Source organism: Felis catus, chromosome C2, assembly GCF_018350175.1.
Source record: "Felis catus isolate Fca126 chromosome C2, F.catus_Fca126_mat1.0, whole genome shotgun sequence".
Lineage (NCBI taxonomy): Eukaryota > Metazoa > Chordata > Mammalia > Carnivora > Felidae > Felis > Felis catus.
Window position 1 is genome coordinate 69,833,272 of NC_058376.1, and position 21,394 is coordinate 69,854,665.

Here is a 21,394-nt window from a genome sequence, read left to right on the forward strand (position 1 = left end):
ATTGGCAGGCTGCTTGGGTTGTGATCCCCATGGAAGTACATTAGCCTTTTGTGACTTATCTGCTGGGAATTTTAGTCCCAACCCCATTGATGGGTGACTCCCTATTTGTGAGCTTCACTGGGTCATAAACTCGAGGATGAGGAGCTGGGGAAAGGATCTGGACGGAACTGAGAAGTTGCAGGGCCAAGTGGTGTCAGGGATCAGAGGGAGGCAAGCAGTCCTGAGTTTGGATTTTCTAAAGCTGGTGCACCTGGGTGGCTCCGTCAGTTGAGGATCCAACTCTGGATTTCAGCTCGGTCTTCATCTTAGGGATCATGAGTTCGAGCCCCACGTCGGGCTCCTCACTGACAGTATGGAGCCTGCTTGGAATTCTCTCTCTCCCTCTCTCTGCCCCTCCCCACTTGCTCTCTCTTGAAGGAAATAAATTTTAAAAATTGTTCTTAATTAAAAATAAAAAGGATTTTTCTAAAGCTGTGGGTCTGAGCAAGGTTCAAAATTAGAACTAGGTGGACAATTGGAACCAAGAAACAATACAGGTTATAATTTTCATCAAGTTGGAGTTAGGTAGCAACCAAGAGGGCATGAATATAAGAAGGCAGAGAGTTGAGAGTTTAAGAGTCAGGAATCAGGAAAGCCATGGGACTAAGGAGCGAGGTCTATGTTTATTATGTTACATGATGGATGCTCTACGTGCATTATCTCATTTAATCCTCCCAAGGAGCCCCTGAGCAGGTAGCTTATGAGACAAGTACGTATGTAAAGTCCTATTTTACATGTGAGAAGAATGAAGCTTCTGACAGCTTAGATAATTTTCCCATGTTCACAATCCTGACTCAGGACTGGCTCACTGAGCCTCTCTGTCATGAAAAGGTAGCACACTTTTCATGTGGTCTTCAAGAGCTAAGGAAGGAATCCAATTCAAGCCACTGGCAGACAAGTAGGCCTGTGATAACTAAGGCAGTCCCCTCATTCTGTCAGAGTTTTAATAATCCATCCTGAAACACAGATCTGTTTGAGGAAGGCTCCTCTAGTCTGTCTGCTGCTGATGTGTAAATAGGAGCACTGGCTTGGTGGAGAGAAAGAGTGTGTGTGTCCACACCTGTGTGTTGGGAGAGGTATATGGAAAAAGTAAGGAAGGTGGAGAGGTGGATGGACAAGGAATGAGCCACAGCTTCTGTGTAGTGAGTATTGACTGGAGGCCACATCACAGGTCAGATGGTTGGCCGCTTATTAATGCTGGGTGACATATCCATAAATGTTGGGAATGCTTGTCAGTGGCTGCCTGGGCTTACGCACTGCTTTGAATAAGCGGAAGGATGGTGAGCAAACTCTCCTTGTGTGGGCACAACTTTAATATGGTTTTTGTAAATGGATAAGCAGTCAGGACCCATGTGGTACTTCTGGGGTATGTTTATCAGGTGTATTTTCCTGTGTTTGAGAAACAGTATATGACAGCTAGCATGTGCATTTCTAAGAGTTGCCTTTTTAGGGGACCTAAGCTGTTGATTAATAAAATCGCCACTGCCCAGAGACTCGTCAGAACAAACTTGCCGTCTAATTATAAATTGCATCTGACCGGCTAAAAGACTCTGCCTTTGGCAGAAGTTATGGAGAGAGGTTTTGGTTTTGGTTTTTGGTTGTTTTTTTTTTTTTTTGGTTTTGTATTGTATTTCCCAATATGATTGAGAGCCTTGCTTGTGAATATTGTAGGTGTTAGCAAACCCCCAACAGTTCCTACTAGTGCTTTCTTCTCTGGGGATGGACACCCTGAGAACCACCTCTCTGTAACTCCGGCTGATAATAAGCAGCTGATGAAATTCCCAGACAAAGGATCAGATAATCCAAAAGAGGTTGCATGGTTTGAACATCCCAAACAAAGGTTCAGTATGACACTGTCTGGTTTCACAGAGGGATGTGTGAAGGCTGGGAGGGTCCTGCTCGTGGCTGTTTCCACATTCAGCTCTCCTCTGCTTATTGAAGGAAATGTCGTCTTTATAGTACTATTTTTATTTGTTTTTACGTGTGTTTTAAATCAGGAATTGAGTTAATCTGTGAGAAAGACATCGATCTGGCAGCCCAGGTACAAGAGCTACTGGAGTTTCTCCATGAGAAGCAGCACGAACTGGAGCTCAACGCAGAGCAGACCCATAAGCGGTTAGAGCAGTGCCTCCAGCTGCGGCACCTGCAGGCCGAGGTCAAACAGGTGAGCCTGGCCCCAACACCTTCCTCCCTTGGTCTGGGCTGCCCACCTGGCCGGGCCCTGCTCCTGGTACGGGGTGAGGCATGCAGAGCCACTGGTGTAACCCAAATGCAGAAAACAGGTGAGTTAAGGAGTGGTCATTTGGTTTTGAAAGTGACGCTGCTATCTGTCTACTGGATCTAACGACTAGATCTGATGGCGCAAGCCTCAAACTACAGATGTGTTAGTTTTCTCTCCAACAGTCTCCTGAGACTTCCGGAGCTTTCCCAAGTCGACCTCAGTCACTGAACCTGTTCTCTTCCTTTCTATCCTCAAGCCTGACACACAGCTCATGTGAAATACAAATCCTTCATCAATAAACATAGTCAGGCTTTCGAGCCTGGTTGGTTACCTTGGGGCACCTGCGTGCCTACTGCAACACCTGACGCAGAGTTGAGAGTCACTGAGTGGTAGCAGTTCCCATTGTTCTTTTCTTTTTTTTTTTTAATTTTTTTTTTAACATTTATTTATTTTTGAGACAGGGAGAGACAGAGCATGAACAAGGGAGGGTCAGAGAGAGGGAGACACAGAATCTGAAGCAGGCTCCAGGCTCTGAGCTGTCAGCACAGAGCCCGACGCGGGGCTCGAAATCACGGACCGCGAGATCATGACCTGAGCCGAACTCGGACGCTTAACCGACTGAGCCACCCAGGCGCCCCACCCATTGTTCTTTTCAACATGTGTGTGGTTCTTATAAGAAACTTTTTTGCCATATTAAAGTCAATTTAGAGAAAAAAAAAAAAAGATTTTTTATCTGTATGAGACATTATGCTAAACATTTTACCAAAGGACGTACCCAGACCTCTAGGAACCCCTAGGAAAACATAGTAACCAATGACACATTTTAAAAATATTACATGTTGGGGCACCTGGGTGGCTCAGTCGGTTAAGTGTCCACCTTCAGCTCAGGTCATGATCTCACAGTTTGTGAGTTCGAGCCCCTGCATCGGGCTCTGTGCTGACAGCTCAGAGCCTGGAGCCTGCTTCAGATTCTGTCTCCCTCTTTCTCTGCCCTTCCCCCACTTGTGCTCTGTCTCTCTGTCTCTCTCTGTCTCAAAATAAAAAAATAAACATTAAAAAATAGTAAAATTTTAAAGAATTAAACAAAAACATTACATATTTATATTATGAACAGACTAAATTTTAATTATTAGCATAATGAATGGAAATTTTTTTATTGAGACAAAGTGGGATTGAAGAAATACAAATATAATAGTTCAACTTGTTGAGTGCTGTGTACCATTTACATCTGTCTCTCCATCAATCCTCCAACCGTTCTCCGAAGCAGATATCATTTCCATTTTACAGATGAGGCCCCCGAAGCCTAGAGAGGTCACCAAACAGTGGTCACACTGATGGAAGAGCATGTTACTACCCTCCACTGCTCCAGGAGGGCTTCCTGGCAGGGTGGGCTCCATGGCACTTTTGTGGTTGTTCCCTGTGCTCCACCCTCTTTCAAGCAATCCTGACCCCTGCACCCTGTAGGCAGAGCCCCGCCCAACGTATCCTAAGCAGAGAAACATCTTCCTGCCAAACATTTTTTCTTATGTAGTGTGGCTGCTACGCTGTCGTATTTAACTCTATTAATTTAGTATAGGGGACAAAGACACCTTTTTAATTTAATCATTACTGTTCTTTTATATCCAGAGTATTTCTTGTTAATGCCTAGGTCTTAGCTATTATATTGTTATTTATTATAATGCACAAAATTGTCTTCTGTGCTCTGCTTCTCCCGATCAGTGCTCAGCGAGAGCCTGCATACTCTGTGCTAAAGATCTCTCCTCCATGCAGATGAGATCACTGAGTGCCAAGTAAGGCAGAATCACAGGGCTGCCATCCAGGCTGTTTTCTGTGTAATTACACTGGGACCACTCCTAAATCTCTGGAGAGATGTGTTATTCACAGGAACGTGGTGGAAATCCTAGCAGACCCAGAGCGGTGATGAGTATACAAGTTCTGAAGCTTTTGGTAGTAATGATAGTACTTATTCTTCATATGAGAAATACTTCCTCATTTATAATCTCATTTTTTAAAATAAATTTTTTAAACGTTTATTTATTATTGAGAGACAGAGAGAGACAGAGCATGAACATGGGAGGGGCAGAGAGAGGAGGAGACACAGAATCCAAAGCAGGCTCCAGGCTCCGAGCTATCAGCACAGAGCCCAACGCGGGGCTTGAACTCACAAGCCGTGAGATCGTGACCGGAGTCGAAGTCGGACGCTTAACCAACTGAGCCACCCAGGTGCCCCTATAATCTCATTTTAAGAGAAGAGACCCATGGTGAAAAAGGAGTGTCTGTTTATTTCACAGATGGGGAAACTGAGGTGGCATTGGGTTAGTGCTGCCAGGGCTTGTTGACTGCTTAGCTGAAACTTCAGCCCAGCTTCCTTTATCCACAGTCCCACAGTTTGCCTCTCCTGGGCCTCACTCTTGCCCTCGGGCTCCGGGCTCCGGGAGAAATAGGAAGCAGCCCTCCAGCAGAACACAGCCTGGGGGTCTTCCTGGCCTTCACAGCACTACATATTAGAGCACAGGCAGGCACGGCCTGTGCCTGGCACAAGGCGCCTGCCTCATCAATCAACACACTCCAACAGGTCATGGGAGCCCTCCGTCGTTCATGCATAGTTGTTCCCATCAGCCGAAGGTGGCGGGAGAGATCATCCAAACAGAGTAACAGGAAAATCATTCCTATTTGTGAAATGAAATATATACTTTTGTTCCTGGTTTTTAATTTTATTGTTTGCTCCAACATTAATAATAGAGCTCACACCCTAATTACGTTTTTCTTGACTGGTATGGAAATGGAAATGAATTTTCATCCTCTAAGTATACATTCTGTGTAGAATGGGGAGTTGGGATGATGATAGGTACTTTATCAAATGGGGAAGTGGGATGTCTATATATGAATAATCCAGGCTTGACTAATATCTGGATACATTCCCATTCAGTATTTCGTGAGTTGGAAGACAAAAAATTCTTCTGCGGCAGCAAATGGCTTCTTCCCACCATGGTGAGGATGACACATAGGGGATTGTAGTTCAAAACCATACTGGATTGCTTAAGTCAGACTGCAAGAAACCCACAAAGGCCTTCGGGAAGGACAGAGGTCCTGGGAGGCACCAAGGGATTGCTGCTTAGTTAAGCCACCATGCCTCATTAGGCAGACTTGTTTTCCTTGTCAGCGTAGGGCTCTTTCTTTTGGGAGTCATCTGATCCAGTTTCAGAGAAGGCATTTGTGTTTGATGGAAGTTGGTGGAGCAGGAAATATTGATTTGAAAGCTGTTGACACTTGGAAAGAGGGAGTTAATTTAGATGTCAGTATTGATCAGTGGAGCTAAATTTAGACACCAGCTTGAGAGTTTCTCTTTTGAAAATACTAAAAGAAAAAAAAAAAGGAAAGAAAGAAGAAAAGAAAAAGGACACCTTAACTGAAATGCCATTAATGGGGACGGAAAGGGAGAGACCCACAATGTGCTGTTACACAGCTCTGTCGTTAGAGCTCATAGATGAAAAGTTTAGATTTGGCCATCATAACCTATGGTTATGTAGTTACACCACAATTATATTAAACGTAAGCTTTGAGGAGAGATGATGCTACGGATGTTAGACTGAAAATTATTTTCGAGTATTGAGAACAAATGAAGTTGTTTAATGCAACCCGTGTTCTTTCTGAGGGATTACATAGGACTCTGTATCTTAGATAAATGGCCCAAACACCTCTGGAGAAATGTTGACTGCTTAAGGAAAACCACTCCCCTGATTATAGCCCATGGTCCAGGGCCCTAGACCACTCAGATGCCCCCTTTCTTCTAGAAAAGTGGTTCAGATTACTCTGTAGTCCCACAGCATTCTCTGATTGCTTTCCAGGAAAATTACTACTCTGATAAAGATGACCTCACATTTATTAGATAATCCAAGAAGATTTGAAAAACCTACTCAATGGGCATAAAACTAAGTGAATTTCCATATGTATTACCCCAGAACAGTGCATTTAGCAGAAAATAGGCCAAAATGGATTTGTAAGATATTGGGGCTCTAAGCCATGGGGAAATAAATCATACTTATTTGTCTACTAAAGGCATTGACTTTCATTACTCCTGTGGACCAAATACTGCCCAAAACTTGCTTATGAACAAAAGGGACATTGAAAACAAAGGAGAAAATATGATCCTGATCCTGTCAAGAATACTGTGTTCAATTCTGTTCACCACACATAAAGGTAGAAAAGAGTTGGGGTAGAAGAGAGTTGGGGTAGACCAAAGGGACAAGTACTGTCCATTTGTTTCAAAATGGAGATAATTAAGAAGACATGGTCACAGTCTATAAAACCAGGAAGGATGATCACATATACAATCTCTTAAATTGTGAATTTCTAGAACTAAGAAATGCTGGAAATATGACAGGCTCTGAGTTACCATCTGAGGGGTGGGCAATTTTTCCTGCGGCCAGACTTTCAGAAATGACTGTGCCTTGTGATAAGTCATCAGCAACAGCTGGTCTTAGAGTCAGAGGCCTTGAGGGCATCTTCATAGCTTCATTGTGAATGTGACCTAGAGAACCGTATACAAACAGCTTCCCAGCCTGTGTGGTTACAGGGTACAGCTTGCCCCACTGAGATGGCATCATCATTTGTGGGCATCCACGTCCAGTTAACCAAATCCAGTCTTCTCACTGGGGTTTACCTGAGCTTTCTTAGCCTGAGGAAGCAGTAAACCCCCATTTTCAGTTTGCCATCTCAGCTCTGACTGAGCTGAATTCTTGGCCAGCTCCTGAGTCCCTGAGCAGTGATATGCCTCTGGTCCCTCATTCTTACCCACCTGACTCTCTCTGGTATCCTGTGGTTTGCAGGGCCTCTGAATTTTGAAAGAAGTATGGAATGTTAGGATTCAAAGTGACCCTCAAAGATCATCTAACCTATAGGTAAATCGTTGCCTCAGATAATTGATCAACATAAAATGCTCGTGTTTTGGACTACATTTTATGGTTTGCAGAACACTTTTAGGTTACTTCATTTAGTCTTTCTTTGTGACTTAAGCAACCAAAGTGTTACCATTTTGCAGATGAGAAAACCAAGATTCAGAGAGATTAAATGAGGTTTCTGAAATTACACAGGATTAGAAAAACATTTTCTCATTTTTTCTGACAGTATTTCTTCTATTCCCTTGCACTCATTTGGATGCTTATAGAATAAATAGCCAATTTTATGAGACAAGAAAATAAAGGACTACAGTAATAGAAAATTATACCAACAAGGGTTGTCACTGATCAGACTACAAAGAATGGTGGTAACAAAACAGCCAAGGGTCCCACATCACATCAGAATTTGCCAGTAAGCTCTAAAAATACTGGAACAAAAATTAATAGTCCTAGCCTTTTTTTTTTCTTCTCATTGTGAGAGGGGTAAATGAAGAATCACAGCATTACCTCGCTTTGCTCCAAAACTAAACATCATCACCTCTACCATCGGCAGGTTTTGCATCTTATCAGCCCTGATGTAGAAAGGAAAGGTACTATTATGTTAATTTTGTAGATGAGAAAACTGAGGGTTTTGTGGTTTTTCCAGGTAGTAAAAAAAGCCAGGTGTTCTGACTGCAGACTTTGTGTTTTTTCTTCACTATCCCAGTCCTACTTCAAGGACTGACTCGGGTATAAGAATCAGTCCCACCCCTGAACCTAAGCCATGGATATAAACATGCATTTTTATCTTCCTAAAATCAAAATTCCCACTCTGGTGACCTGACATGCCTTTATAAACAGCATTTGGAAGATCAAAATGAGTAAGAATGTCAAGGATATGGCATGACTTAATGAACGACGCAGAGACTGGAGCCTATAATATCTAAATGGAAACCTAGTAAATGGAGATCCCCATCACCACAGCTATAACTGATGTTTCCAGTTGGCTGAAACTAGAAGGTAACATATGCCAGCAAGACTCAGGAGGCCCAGAGGGAGTCAAATTGCCCCTCAAACGTTGATTTGTGATGCACACAGAGTAAATGTTTCTCTGACACCCTCCAATGAATCTTGAACTAAGCAAAATGCAATGAAGCATGGCAGAAGGACTTGCATAGTTCAAAAGTATATATTGTGAGTTCCATTTTCCAAAGAGCTGAAGCTTTTGGCCATGCAATCCATGTATGCATGTACCCAAACTCACAGGCGGCTTTAGGAAATCATTAGCACCTCTAGCCAGCCAGCCACAGTACCCCACTGGCATCAGACATTTCCCACATACACACTCTGAGCAGTATTCCTGCGACTAATTGCTTTACAGATTTGGCATCTCATCCACAATCTGCCAGACTGGCCATGAGTTAGCATCTCAATCAAAATAGCCCAGCTTCCACAGGATTTTTGCCCTAGTGTTATCCATGTACAATATGTCATCAGTCATTTTCTGCCCAAGGAGGAAATTTGAGAACTGCCTATGAGGATTGTGGAATAGGAGAGCCCAGGCTTAGTATTTTTCTAACTGTTGAGCATGAAGAAGTTGAGAGGGGGAAAAAAGTCTGCAAAAATCTGAAACAGATTGTGGTATCTTCTCCTTTGCCTTAAAGTAACAGATGGATGATATGTACTGATCTTGAAATTTCAGAAGAATTTTTATTTCCTCTCCAAGCAGGCTCTTAGACTCCCTAATAAAGAAAGTATTTGGCAATTTTCTGGTGACAAGACGCAAGGTAGATTTTTAAGGCCTGATTCTTCCAGTGTGATGATTTGCTTGACTCGATCTTAGCTGGAGAATTGCCACATGTCCATTTCACCTAGGACTGTCTAGACAGTGTCAGCTCTTTCTCCTTCTATTCTAATATTCCATAACTGAATTCTCTTTCTCCAGTACTAATTAAGGTCACCTAGAAATTTTACTTAGCCTAGCCATTGCCTCTAGGTAATATAAATCAATTATAACTTCCTCTCCCCTTGCCTTTTTTTTTTTTTTTAATGATCCAGTGTATGGATTATTTATGCTGTTTTACTTGTTTTCTTTCTCCCTCCTCTTTCCTTTGGGTCATTGACCTGTCAAAGCTCAGACTTGTCTACTTTTAACTATTTTGCAAGGCATAAGAGGTTGGACCCACTTGTTCAGGTGTGATTTGGGTATTGTGTATACAATAGATAATTATTCCCTTTTTCAAAAACATTACTGCATACTCACCACCTGCAAGGCACTGTGCTAGGCACTGTGTGAGACAAAGCATGACACGTATATTGCCCTAGTCTTCCAGAAGTTTACATTTGGGGGGACAGAGTATGGTGGGATGTTGAACTTCAGAAATGTACATACAATACAAGCAGATAATGTTTAAATTAAGTGGTTGAGGAAATTGGGACAGAGGGGTAATAAGGGTAGAGTAGAATAAATGTATCGAAGAATGAGGTTGATACTTACAATAAGAACCTTATGGCACATGGTGCCAGGTAAGATTGCAGAGATGAGCATTATCCAGAGCCTTCCTGTCCTCTCTCCAAGTGTGGTCAGAAAATAGCAGGGTCTGACTGAAGGACCAGTCAGAGAAAGCAAGAGCTCTGGGGACGTTGCAAAGGCCATTCACCTGTGTTCTTGTCCTGACTCCCTAGGTCCTGGGATGGATCCGCAATGGGGAGTCAATGCTCAATGCCAGCCTGGTCAATGCCAGCTCTTTGTCTGAAGCAGAGCAGCTGCAGAGGGAACACGAGCAGTTCCAACTGGCAATCGAGGTAACACCCAAATCTGACTACACTGTCCTCCCTTCCCCATTCTGCTCTGCACTTCAGGCAAGATGATTCCTCAAGATGTGGGCATTTCTTTAGGTAGTGAAGCCTTAACTCTTTCTGGTTAAATGGTCCAGGTAGCTCCCTATTATGCAGGAATTGATGGAGAAGCAAATGCAAGGGTTCATCACCCCCAAGGAGTCCTAGTATGAGAAGACAAGTATTCACACCACAAATGTGCATCTTGGTTACCCATTGGTACCTTTCACCTTAAGGCCCTGGGTACACTGAGCTTTTTGTACATCATGGACTATACACCATGTGAGACTGGTAAAGCCAAAAGGTTAGAAGTCCGTTTGAAGATCACTCAGAATTGAAGATAGACAAGTACAAAAGTCATTTGTACATTAGTAGTCCATTTTAAAACCTTTGATTCCTAGGTAATATTTAGATTTTCTTGTCAGATTCTGCCTCTTACCAAGAACAATGAGCACTGGAGCAGGTTGCACCAGATAGTTTGCTTCACCGAGAGTAGCTGTTTGATAAGTCACGTTTCAAGAATAAACTGAAACCAGAAGTTCACCAGCCAAGACTTGTCTTAAAGACTATTTTAAAATAAAATTTCCTCTTACAACAATCTGATATAAATTTTTTCGCCTTGCTTTAAATAATACCTTTAATTATCCTTTCTACTAGAACATTCTCCTTCCCAAAGAGACTTGAGCTGATTGCCTTAGAGTGGTGTGGGGGAAAGAGTAGGAAATGGGACATGGGAACTATATTAAAAATAAGTTCAGCACCAACGGGAACAGAGAGAAACCTTGAAAGACATCCATTACTTGTGATTCAGTATAAACGTCAACCCACTTTTGAGTGAATAAGAAATGCAAAGATGTTATCTTTTACTAAAAAAAATGATTGTTAATGAGAATTTTACACAATAATGATAAAATTTTAGCTGTTCATGCCCGTACTTATATCTTTAATACAGTAATCATAGATAGCCTGCTATCTTTGTAGGAACCAGTACTAGTCGTAGTTTACTGTCTGGGATTTGAGATTTTAAAATAGGCTATATATTGCACACACAGTGTGGGCAAATAATTTTCCAAGGAGGAACTAAGGAGAGAAGAGAGGTTTTATTATCATCAGCTGCCTCTTTCCCTTTTACTGGCATGCCCAAATATGAAAGTTGTTAAGACCTATTCACTGTCAAGGAAAAATCAGGATTGGGGTTACAATTGAAAATCAGGCACACAGTGGTCAAAGCCCCATAGAGAGTCAGCATGAAGGGAACAGAGGTTGGGCAGACTAGGGGCATGGCATGGAGCTGTGAGAGTGCTAGACAGAGAGAAGACCATTGTTGGCCACACCTCCTCCTTGTTTATCTCAGCTGTGAAGGTTTACCTGCCCTATCAGGTAATTAAATTCCCTGTTCCATAAGCAAATGTTGGGCAAGTAAAACCAAGTGTCATGATGTACTTGAGCATTTCAGTGAGCTAGTGGAAAACTGGGTAAATGCATCAGCTCTGCTAGTGAAGTGACTAAATCCCACGACCTGCATATGCAGTATGTATTAATTTGCAATGGTGCTGTCACACCCTTACAGAATAGAAGCTCACTAAGCATGTAGGTTTCTTAATTACATGGGTGCAACTTGATCAAATATTCTTGGAATTGATATTGAGATATAGGCCCCTGTGGAGTATATGTCTATGGTCTGAAGAGGAGATAGCAGAGCAGATAGGATTTCTGGAAGATCATGGGAGTGGAGGGTAGGCAGGGTCTGTCGCATAGTTAACATAATGAACTTCCAATTTGCTCCTTCTCCAGGGAGCCTGTGCTTCTCCCTAAACGTGTTGGTTTAGACCATGTTCTGCATCAAGGGGAAAATATGCCAAGGAAGATTGAAGCAGTTTGAAAGGGGATCTGATGAGCCTGGTTTGGCTTGGCCCACTTTGATGGGATTACTGAGGCCTTTCCAAGTAATGGCTGATAGAGAACATAATTTGACTTCTTGGACCCTGAGAAAAAAATCCTATGTTCCAGAAGGGAAAACAAAATAAGTGTGGGTAGGATGATCATATAATTTATTGTTAAAACTGAGACACGTCTGAGAGGGAAGAAGGGAATTATTAGTAATTAAGCTAGAAAAAATAGGCATATACTAACACTATCATGGGCAGACTAGAATGTCTGCTTACCGTAGCTTGGGTGGATTTATGGGTTTTAAGGTTTTGGTCTTCCCGAAGAAGGTCAGAGTTTTTACTGGAAGTACCTGGGTTTCAGGAAAACAGAACAGTTAAGAACAGAGACCAGAACAAAGCACCCAAAGTATAGATTTATCAACAGACCCAAGTTATTGTTTATTAGTATGCAAAATGTTATGGCTGATGGGGTTTCAAGAGCTGTGAATATCATAGAGATAAGCTCGATTTTGAAATCTATTTTATTTGAAATCCTCTTATGCATTTTAAGTATGAGCATTATGGCAGAAAAAGTAGTTAAAACTGGGTAATAAATTTAATTGATTTGGTTCAATTTTCTTCCATGTACTCCTATTTTACATCATATATTAACATCCTTGGTAATCCATGTCTTAAAGATATAATATTCAATAGGATTACATGGTAGAGAGTAGCAGTACATGCAAAATAATGACTCAGGCGTATCAAAGCAAGATTATGTCGTGTGCATAAGAGTTTGTCATTTTGGAAATTAAAGGGGATGGAGTTCCAAGGACTATCAGATATAATGAGTTTCATAATAAGGAAGAGGATTTATTACATAGCCTAAATTATAGGACAATTAGAGTTATTCCTTCACTCTCAGAGAAAAAGACATAATGATGGGATTTTGATGACAATTACATGCTGATTTCATATATTGAGAAGCCAGTTAATTATCATAATCACTAATGTTCATTTGGTGAACCCTTCCTCCGAGTGAAGCACTGTAGATGCCATTCTAATTGCTAGAGATAAAACAGTCTGGTGTGATATGGTGGGAATGAACATAGGAATAGTCAAACCTGAATCTTATTCCTGGTCTCATCACTTCCTTGGCTGTACATTTTTGGGAAAGTCATTCAACCGGCCTGAGCCTCATTTTTTTTTTTTTATTTGTAAAACAGGAATAATAATACCCACCTTATAGTGGTGTCATAAGAAAGAACAAATATACATAAGCACAGTGCTTGATACAGCATATACCCTTGGATAAATGACAGTTATTAAAGTGATTTTTAAAGCAGTCATTGCTTTGAGAGTTTCACAGTCTAAGTAAGGAGAACCAGCCAAATATTAGATGATTCAGAAGAGAGTAGTTTTTAGTGAGTCCAGCTGTCCAAAAAGATTTTTGTATTCAGTTAAAAAAAATTAATTTTAATATAGTTAACATACAGTGTTATATTAGTTTCAGATGTACAATATAGTGATTCAACAGTTCTAAACATTACCCAGTGTTCATGATGATAAGTGTACTCTTAATCCCCATCACCTATTTTACCCATTCCCCACTGACCTCCCCTGTGGTTAGGATCTTCCTATCCCACCGTCTTCCCCAGAAGTCCCCAAAAGACATTTTTTTAAGTTTACTCATTTATTTTGAGAGTGAGAGAGAGTGAGAGTGGAGGAGGAGCAGAGAGAGAGAGAGAGGGAGAGAATCCCAAGCAGGTTCTGCACTGTCAGCACAGAGCCAGATGCAGGGCTCGAACTCACAAACCATGAGCCACCCAGGCACACCCCCTCCCCCCAAAAAACAGCTCAGATTTGAGCTGAGTCTCAAAGTACTACTGGACCATAAGTGGGAGAGAATAAGGGATGTTCATTAAAAGGCAGGAAGAATGAAGGTAGCGAAAATTAAAAAGTGCATAGTGTGTTTTCAGAGGGTTTTTGTAAGGAGGTAGTAGATGATAGTGTTACAGACTACATTGGGAGGAGACTTTAATGACATCTTTTAAGTTTGGACTTAATTTCACAGCAGTAGGGGAACCACTGAAGGCTTTTGAGTTGAGAGAAGGGAATGATATTATAGCATCAAATTAGAGTTTCAGAGCCGGAAGAACATTAGAAGTCACTTCATCCAAGAACTTCCTATTACAGGAAATCAAACTTATCTGTATGAAATGTGAAGGATGGGTTTGATGGATTAGAAATGGAAGGCAAGGAGACTAGCACTGGTACCACCACAGCAGTCTAGGCATGACGTGGGCTAGACCAATCAAGGATGTTGTTCCTTGAGGAACAAGTCAAGGATGATATCACTATTGGAACCCCAGGTGACAACAAGGAGGGCAGATGGTAGACTGCTGTTGGAAGATGCTTTCAGAGGAAGGAGTTTCATTTTAGATGCGGAACCTGAGAAGATCTCTAGGAGGAAGGTGGTGGCTCTGGCAGGGCAGTCAAGCCGTTTGCATTCACTGGTGAGCATTCCTCCTCTCTCCAGGAAGACCATTCATTTCTTTTACTAAGAATGCATCTTTGTAAGTGGCTAACATGGGGCAGGCAGCTAGATCACCTGAACCAGTGCTGCTGACCTGGAGTGAGAAGCGTGACAGGCAGCTCAAGACAATTAAAGATGAGGGTCAGATGTAGGGCGAGAGATGGATACTGAGAGTCATCTACAAAGAGGAAATAATAGCAGCCATGGGAATAAATAAGAGCTCTGCAGAAGTGAAGGAAAACCGAGAATGCACTTTGGGATACCCCTCTATTTAGGAGACAGGAAAAGAAAATGGTGCCGATAAGTAAAACAGAGAAAGAAGTCGGGGATTTATAAAGGATCATTTCTGCCCCTTAGTTTACTCTTTCTAGCCATGTTCAGCATTTAGGAACTCAAATTCTGATGTGGTCATCATGACTGAGGGCTGATTTAATGGCAAAGCAAGGGAATAAAGGAGTCTAGGTTGCTGGAGGCTGTCGTGCTAACATAGCTCACACTGAGCACAGATTTCAGAACAGGGAAGGGAAGCCAGGAGATGGTTGACAGACTAGGGAAAACCAACAGGACTATGCAAACTGCCCCCTGGGATGAGGGTGAAGGGGAAGCAGTGGTGTAGAGGAGAAAAGGAGGGAGGTTGTACTCACACAGGGAGTGCTGAATGGACCAGCTGTTGGGGACTGTCCTTGCATGGCTGCCCAAGAAGAAGGGCAGAAAGTAGTTTTGGAGTATGTTACTGGGCTGCTAGCTGTCCCTTTTTACTGGAAGCTGAGCTATACTTTCTTAAACATGCAGAAGCCAAATTACCACTATGCCATGGAGTTGAAATCATCCCAATGGCTGAGGTTGCAATAATATTAGCTCTTTGAAGTCCTGTTTCATCCACATCCGTACTTTATTTTAGTAAGTTTTAATCCCTTTTGGCTCTCTCTGCCACCCGGTCCTCCAGCCTGGTCTCCCTACCTCCTACAGTTAATATGAGTCAGAGAATGCAGACCACATTTAGCCTGAATAAGAAAATAAACTTTCCATGATATATATATTATCCTAAATGCAAACATAAGTAATGTAATAATGTAAGGATTGCACATTGAGCTAAATTATCTACTACACTGCTCTGTTCCCTTGGTGAGGTAGCGAAGTGATGGTGAGATGCTACTCTTAGGCTTTATTAACCTGCCAAATTTATTCCTTCTCCTGGAGTCCTTTTCAACTAATTATTAATGTTTAAAATAATTGCATTGTTGGCTGAGCTTTGTATTATATGGAGATTTTTTTTCTTATGTGCTATGTTTATTTGATCTGTAAAATGGGACTACAGCAGTAACTTCCTTTGAAAACTCACGACAGTGAACAATTTTATGATGGGATTTGAAAAGAAAAATTCACTAGTGTATGAACCAATCAGGGAGCAGGTATATACACAACTGTTATTTTTCTACCACAGAAACTGAGATGTTTTTAGAACCAGTGATACAAGCGGGAGAGTGGGGGTGGGGGGTGGGCAGGAGCCAGGGTCCTGAGCATTCAGTTAATGAAAATGCATGATGTTCTTTTTTTTTTAATACGCTTTAAAAACAGTGATATATTAATCGTCATGACAAAATGTTTGAATCTACCATTTAAAGCTCTTTAACTTTTCTGCATCTTTCCACTCACGCCTCACTCCACCCCCTCCCGTACCACGCCTGGGTCGTTCCCACGGACCTCTCTCTCCTCCCCTTGTGCCCAGTCCCTCTTTCATGCCACTTCCTTGCAGAAGACGCACCAGAGCGCCCTGCAGGTACAGCAGAAAGCTGAGGCTCTGCTCCAGGCCGGCCACTATGATGCCGATGCCATCCGGGAATGTGCCGAGAAGGTGGCCCTCCACTGGCAGCAGCTCATGCTGAAGATGGAAGACCGGCTAAAACTAGTCAATGCCTCTGTGGCATTTTATAAAACTTCTGAACAGGTGAGGGAAGGGCTGCAGGGTGTGAGGGACTGATGTTGATGGAGGGCTTTTTTTTTTTTTCCCTCGTACCGCAAATCTGCAGTAGCTCCCTTAACAAGAAGCTAGTCTTCTCAGTCCTAACCTTGGGGAGTAGAAAAATGATGTGGAAATACTACAGTTAGCTTCCTTATAACATTTTCTTTAGAGAAGTGAGCCATGTGACTTGCTTCTTAGGAATTTCTCAAACTCATCAGACGTAGATGTTAAGGGACAAATTGGGTGTGCACTGAATACTAGATTTGAGGGGTGTATGGGTCAGCTATTGCCACAGTAATGCTACCCCACAACTCAGTGGCATAAAACAATAAGCATTTTGTTTTTAAGTATTTGAGTTCAGCTGATCTTGGCTAAGCTTGCTGGAACTGGGCGCCCGGCTGCAGATTTGGTCTAGATCTGCTCTCATGTCTGTCATCCTCCTTGACCAGCAGCTATTTGAGGCACATTTATGGTGAAAAGCAAGAGTGCAAGAGCCCAAAATCTACTGTGCAGGTGCATCTCAAGTCTCTGCTTGTGTTACATGCTGTAACATCCTTGTGGCCGAAACAAGTCACGGGGCCAAGCCAACATCAATGAGGCAGGGAAGTATATGCCTCCTATGAAGGTCAGGAAAGTAGAGTGACCGTGATCTAATCTGCCACAGTCAAGCACTATGCCTGAAAAACAGTCAGCACTTTCACTCATGGGGCTCTCAGTCTGATGGAGGAAACAGTTCTCTGTCACCGGTGGACCATGAGCCTAACTGGTAGGATGGTGCTGCCATGGGAGAAAAGGCAGGAGATACATACAGCAGGACATTAAAGATGTGGACCCTTCACTGTCCCATCTGTACGGCAATATGCACAGGGCCGAGAGGATTTTTAAATGATTCAGGTGCTTTTAAGGGAATTCTTTTCATGAAATAGAGGTTTAAAACACAGTAATTTTGGGACACCTGAGTGGCTTAGTCATTTGAGTATCCAACTCGTGATTTGGGCTCAGGTCATGATCCCAGGTGCCGTGGGATGAAGCCTCACATCAGGCTCTGTGCTGAGTCTGGAGCCTGCTTGGGATTCTCTCTCTCCATCTCTCTCTGCCCCTCCCTCACTCATTCTTTTTCTCTCTCTCTCAATAATAATTTAAAAAAACAGAAGTAATTTTATTTAATGTAAAATACTTTCCTCATTTGAATTGCTCCCTGGTAGAAATCAATCAGAAATGTTCTCCTCTGGGTGACTTACAGGGACCATGAGAAAGTCTGTCTTGAAGCAAATATGACATGCCTGTCAGAGGGCCCAGTAGCCAGTGTTCCAGTCTCCACACCTTTTCTCACTTCTCCTTTCTGTTGGAGTAATGATGCCTTTGACGGTCACAGAATTGGGAGCAGCCGAGTAGGACGGTTTATAGATGCAACACAATCCCAATCAAATCCCAGAAGGCTTTTTTTGTTAAAAAAAAAAAAAAGATATGCTGATTGTAAGATTTATATAGAAATACAAAGAATCAAGAATAGCCAAACAATCTTGAAAAGAAAAAAAAAAGTTGGAGGAGTTACACTACTTGATTTTAAGACTTACTCTAAAGCCACAATGATCAAGACAGAATGATGTTGGCGTAAGAATAGACACAATGAAACAGAATGGAGATTCCAGAAGGAGACCCCAAATATACAGTCAGTTGATTTTGACAAAACAATTCAAAAGCAAAGGAAAGAATGATGCTGGACAACTAAATATAGGTTTCCCCTGCTATCTGAATGGAGAGCGTTCCTATGAAAACTTGTGTAAGCTGAAATCAGATGTAAAGCAAAAAAGCAATGACCATTAATTTACATGGGAAAAATTTTTGAACATTCCTAGACCCAAAAGTAACCTCTTGTAGGCCCTTTTGAAACCTTAGGGACACATCTTGCTAATGGACGCACAGAATAAGTCAAGATAAAGCACAGATGCTCACAGACACAGTTCAGAGCTGTGGCAGCTGGATGCTGAGAGGCTGAGTATAGTTCCTGGAGAAGGAGGCTGGGGACCACCGTCACTACTTGGGTGCATGCTGCCTCTGTGACAGCTTCCCGCAGAACAAATGCTGAACACCGTGTTTTACTTTTTACCTTTTTTCATAAAACCGAAAATCCTCCTTGTATTTCTTTCAGTTAGCAAAAACAGGTACTAACATAGGTCTTTCACAAACGTGAAGTGGTGTTGTGAGCTTGTGAAAAGCAGGAAATACCTGTACCCAGATTTTTTTTTAATGAGGTTTAATCCCTGTCTAGTATCATACACCACTTTTAGTTTTTAATGGACCACGATGCTGAAAGGGACAAAGCTCTACATTAAGGCGTCAGTCAATTTGTCCCTGAACTGACCTTGCCAAAGGTTACCTTACCGCTCTGGATTTGTTTCTTTACCTGTTAAATTAAAGGACTTATGCTTGCTAATCTTTTCATTTCCTCTAGCTCCCAAATTGATTTTTAGTTCAGTATTATCATGGGACAGGCCTTAAGTACTCAAAGTTTTTTGCATGTCTGTAACCCGTTTTCTCTCAAGACATGGGCCTTCCTACACATATTCGCGCCTTGCATGAGGAGAGGTGTGTGGTGCCAGAGGAGGCAGAATTCAGGGACAGGCCTTCTCATGACATGGGGAGCATGTTGGCCATGAGGGTGATTTGCCTGGAACATTTTCAGCTCAGTTCATCACTCAGTACGCATCCTGTCTAGTACCACACTCTTCATCAAAAGGGATGGCCTTCTCAGGCAAAGGGGACCCAAGATAGTTGTAGCTGTTCTCCCTGCTGCCATAGCCAAGCTTTCAAAGCCTAGTAAAAGAAAGTATAGGAATACAGGTTTCTATTTCCTGCACCCTTCCCTAGGCCCTGACACAAGGCTGCCCTAGGTCCCCTTCTGTTGCACCCAACCTGACTTCCATCCAAGTGCCATTTGCAACACTTTTGCTTTTAGAGTATGGCCTCTTAGCACTTTGAGAACCAGTATCTTTTAAGTTAACCTAGATTTGTTATCCTCTGAAGGAAATGCACATTTTCTAATAGGAGACCTGAAGTTGTCATTGCCTTATGATGGTAGCTAAGACATTTTTGCTGGGATATGTTTGCCAAGGAGGAGGAAAGAAATCATTCACTTAGGACCCATAAATCCCTCAACACGGCCACTTCCTCCTTTATTTCTGTTTGGGGCTACTTACTGTAGGGCAAGTACAGATGGGTGGGCATCCTAGTATCTTCTCTAAACTTCGTTTTCCTGCTCTGCCATATTCACAGAGTCCTCAAGAGGTTCCAGCGATAGAATGAACATACACAAAACACTTTGAACCCCCCTCCCCCACAAATTACTAGTCTTTCTTCCTTTCTTACTCTGTATACTCTCCCTAAGTGATGTCTTCAACCCCATAGCTTCAGCCTTCAGCCAACGACTGTCAGAAGATGACTCCAAGTCTCCCAAACTCCACTGCATCCTGGACTTCTCTTAGATGTCCCAGGGGCACTGCATGTTCTAAATCTACAAACTGAACTTCAAAAGGAACATGTCACCTGTGCAGGGTTCTGTCGGCTAAAGCTGCTCAGAAAATCCTTTCTGACCGAGTAATCTACAGAGCCTTTCCTCCTTGGTTCATTAGGTCTGTAGTGTCCTAGAGAGTTTAGAGCAAGAATACCGGAGAGATGAGGACTGGTGTGGTGGACGAGACAAACTGGGACCAGCAGCAGAGATGGACCACGTCATCCCACTCATCAGTAAACATTTGGAACAAAAGGAGGCCTTTCTTAAGGTGAGAGCACATTGTCACCCACAGTGTGAGACATTAGCCTTGCTCCTTGGTCTCTGTTCTCTCTGACTCTGTCACACACACACAGGCATCATCATATGAGCTTTCCATCCCCCCGTTTTCCTCACTTCTTATCTAAAGGGAGGTATTTGTAGAGAAGATAAAAGAAGATACTGGCTGGTTACCCTGAAAGGTTGAAAAGTTACACTTCAAATATTATTTCTCTCAGCACTTTCTAGATGACTAGGCAGTTATTATATACCATTAGTACAGGTGCCATGTTCGAATATCATGATATCCCGTTGATGTTGTTAATTAAGAAAAATACATAGTTTCACCCAGTGATGTTTGGTTTATAAAAATATTTTTAATTGAAATAGATAAGCCCAGGGGCACCTGGTCGTCTCAGTCAGTAGAGCATGCGACTCTCGCTTTTGGGGTCATGAGTTTGAGCCCCCACATTGAGCACAGAGATTACTTAAAAAAATTTTAAAAAGAAAGAAATATATAAGCCCAGATTAAATCAGTATTAAAATAAATATTTTATAAATGGATGATGCAAAATTTAGGGCAAGAATTAAATGAATTTAGACACCTTATTTATCAATCGAACAATTATCAGTAACCAATGGATATAACACCACTTATTCATTCTGTTGCGTGAAGAGAGAAATACTTCAGTTTGTTTGTTTTGGCTTTTAATGGAGCCCTGGTTTCTCAGGGAGGAAGCACAGTCCTGCTCTGAGCAGGCTTTCAGCTGGTGTGGAAAGTCCTAGTAAGCCTCTTTCCTCTAGCCTTTGATCTTCTCTCTGCCAGAGCCATCTGTGTTAAAAATTATCTAAAGGCTCTGTTTACTCTCAAATTTCTTGCTTTCATGTTCTGCTTCCTTTCAGGTTTCTGAAAGTACAAAGAGAATTTTTATACTCTGACATGTTGCTACTGCTTTTCTATAATTCTATAATTAACTGACTTTATTAGGGATTTTCTATACTTGACCACCTCTTTGAGTTTTACTTTTTTTTCTCTCTTTCTCTCTTTTTAAGATAGCTTCTCCCTGCACTCCTCCTTTCAGGCACTTGCACCTGCACTCAATCAGAACCCATAGTAATCAGCTCTTACTAATAAGATTAAATAAAAAGTCTTCTATACCAGGCCTAAGAGATTTTAAAAGTCTTTTCTAGTATAAAACAAAGTTTAAAACAATAATTTAAGTGGAGCATATTAAAGAATTTTAAAAGAGGCATAAAGTATTACTTCATAAAATTACATGTTT

General features: G+C 42.0%; 1 protein-coding gene across 25 annotated transcripts in view; it reads left to right on the forward strand.

The window, feature by feature from the left end:
* KALRN (kalirin RhoGEF kinase) overlaps nucleotides 1–21,394 on the forward strand; it is a 708,823-nt gene that overhangs the window by 419,044 nt on the left and 268,385 nt on the right. For 19 of the 25 annotated variants that reach the window (XM_045037038.1, XM_045037036.1, XM_023260241.2 and 16 more), the window contains 4 exons: nucleotides 2,037–2,203; nucleotides 9,823–9,942; nucleotides 16,109–16,327; nucleotides 19,975–20,124. In XM_045037038.1, coding sequence (XP_044892973.1) covers nucleotides 2,037–2,203; nucleotides 9,823–9,942; nucleotides 16,109–16,327; nucleotides 19,975–20,124 — 656 coding nt within the window. The remainder of the gene's footprint in view (nucleotides 1–2,036; nucleotides 2,204–9,822; nucleotides 9,943–16,108; nucleotides 16,328–19,974; nucleotides 20,125–21,394) is intronic. The other 6 variants (XM_023260243.2, XM_023260246.2, XM_023260233.2 and 3 more) reach the window with 1 other exon arrangement.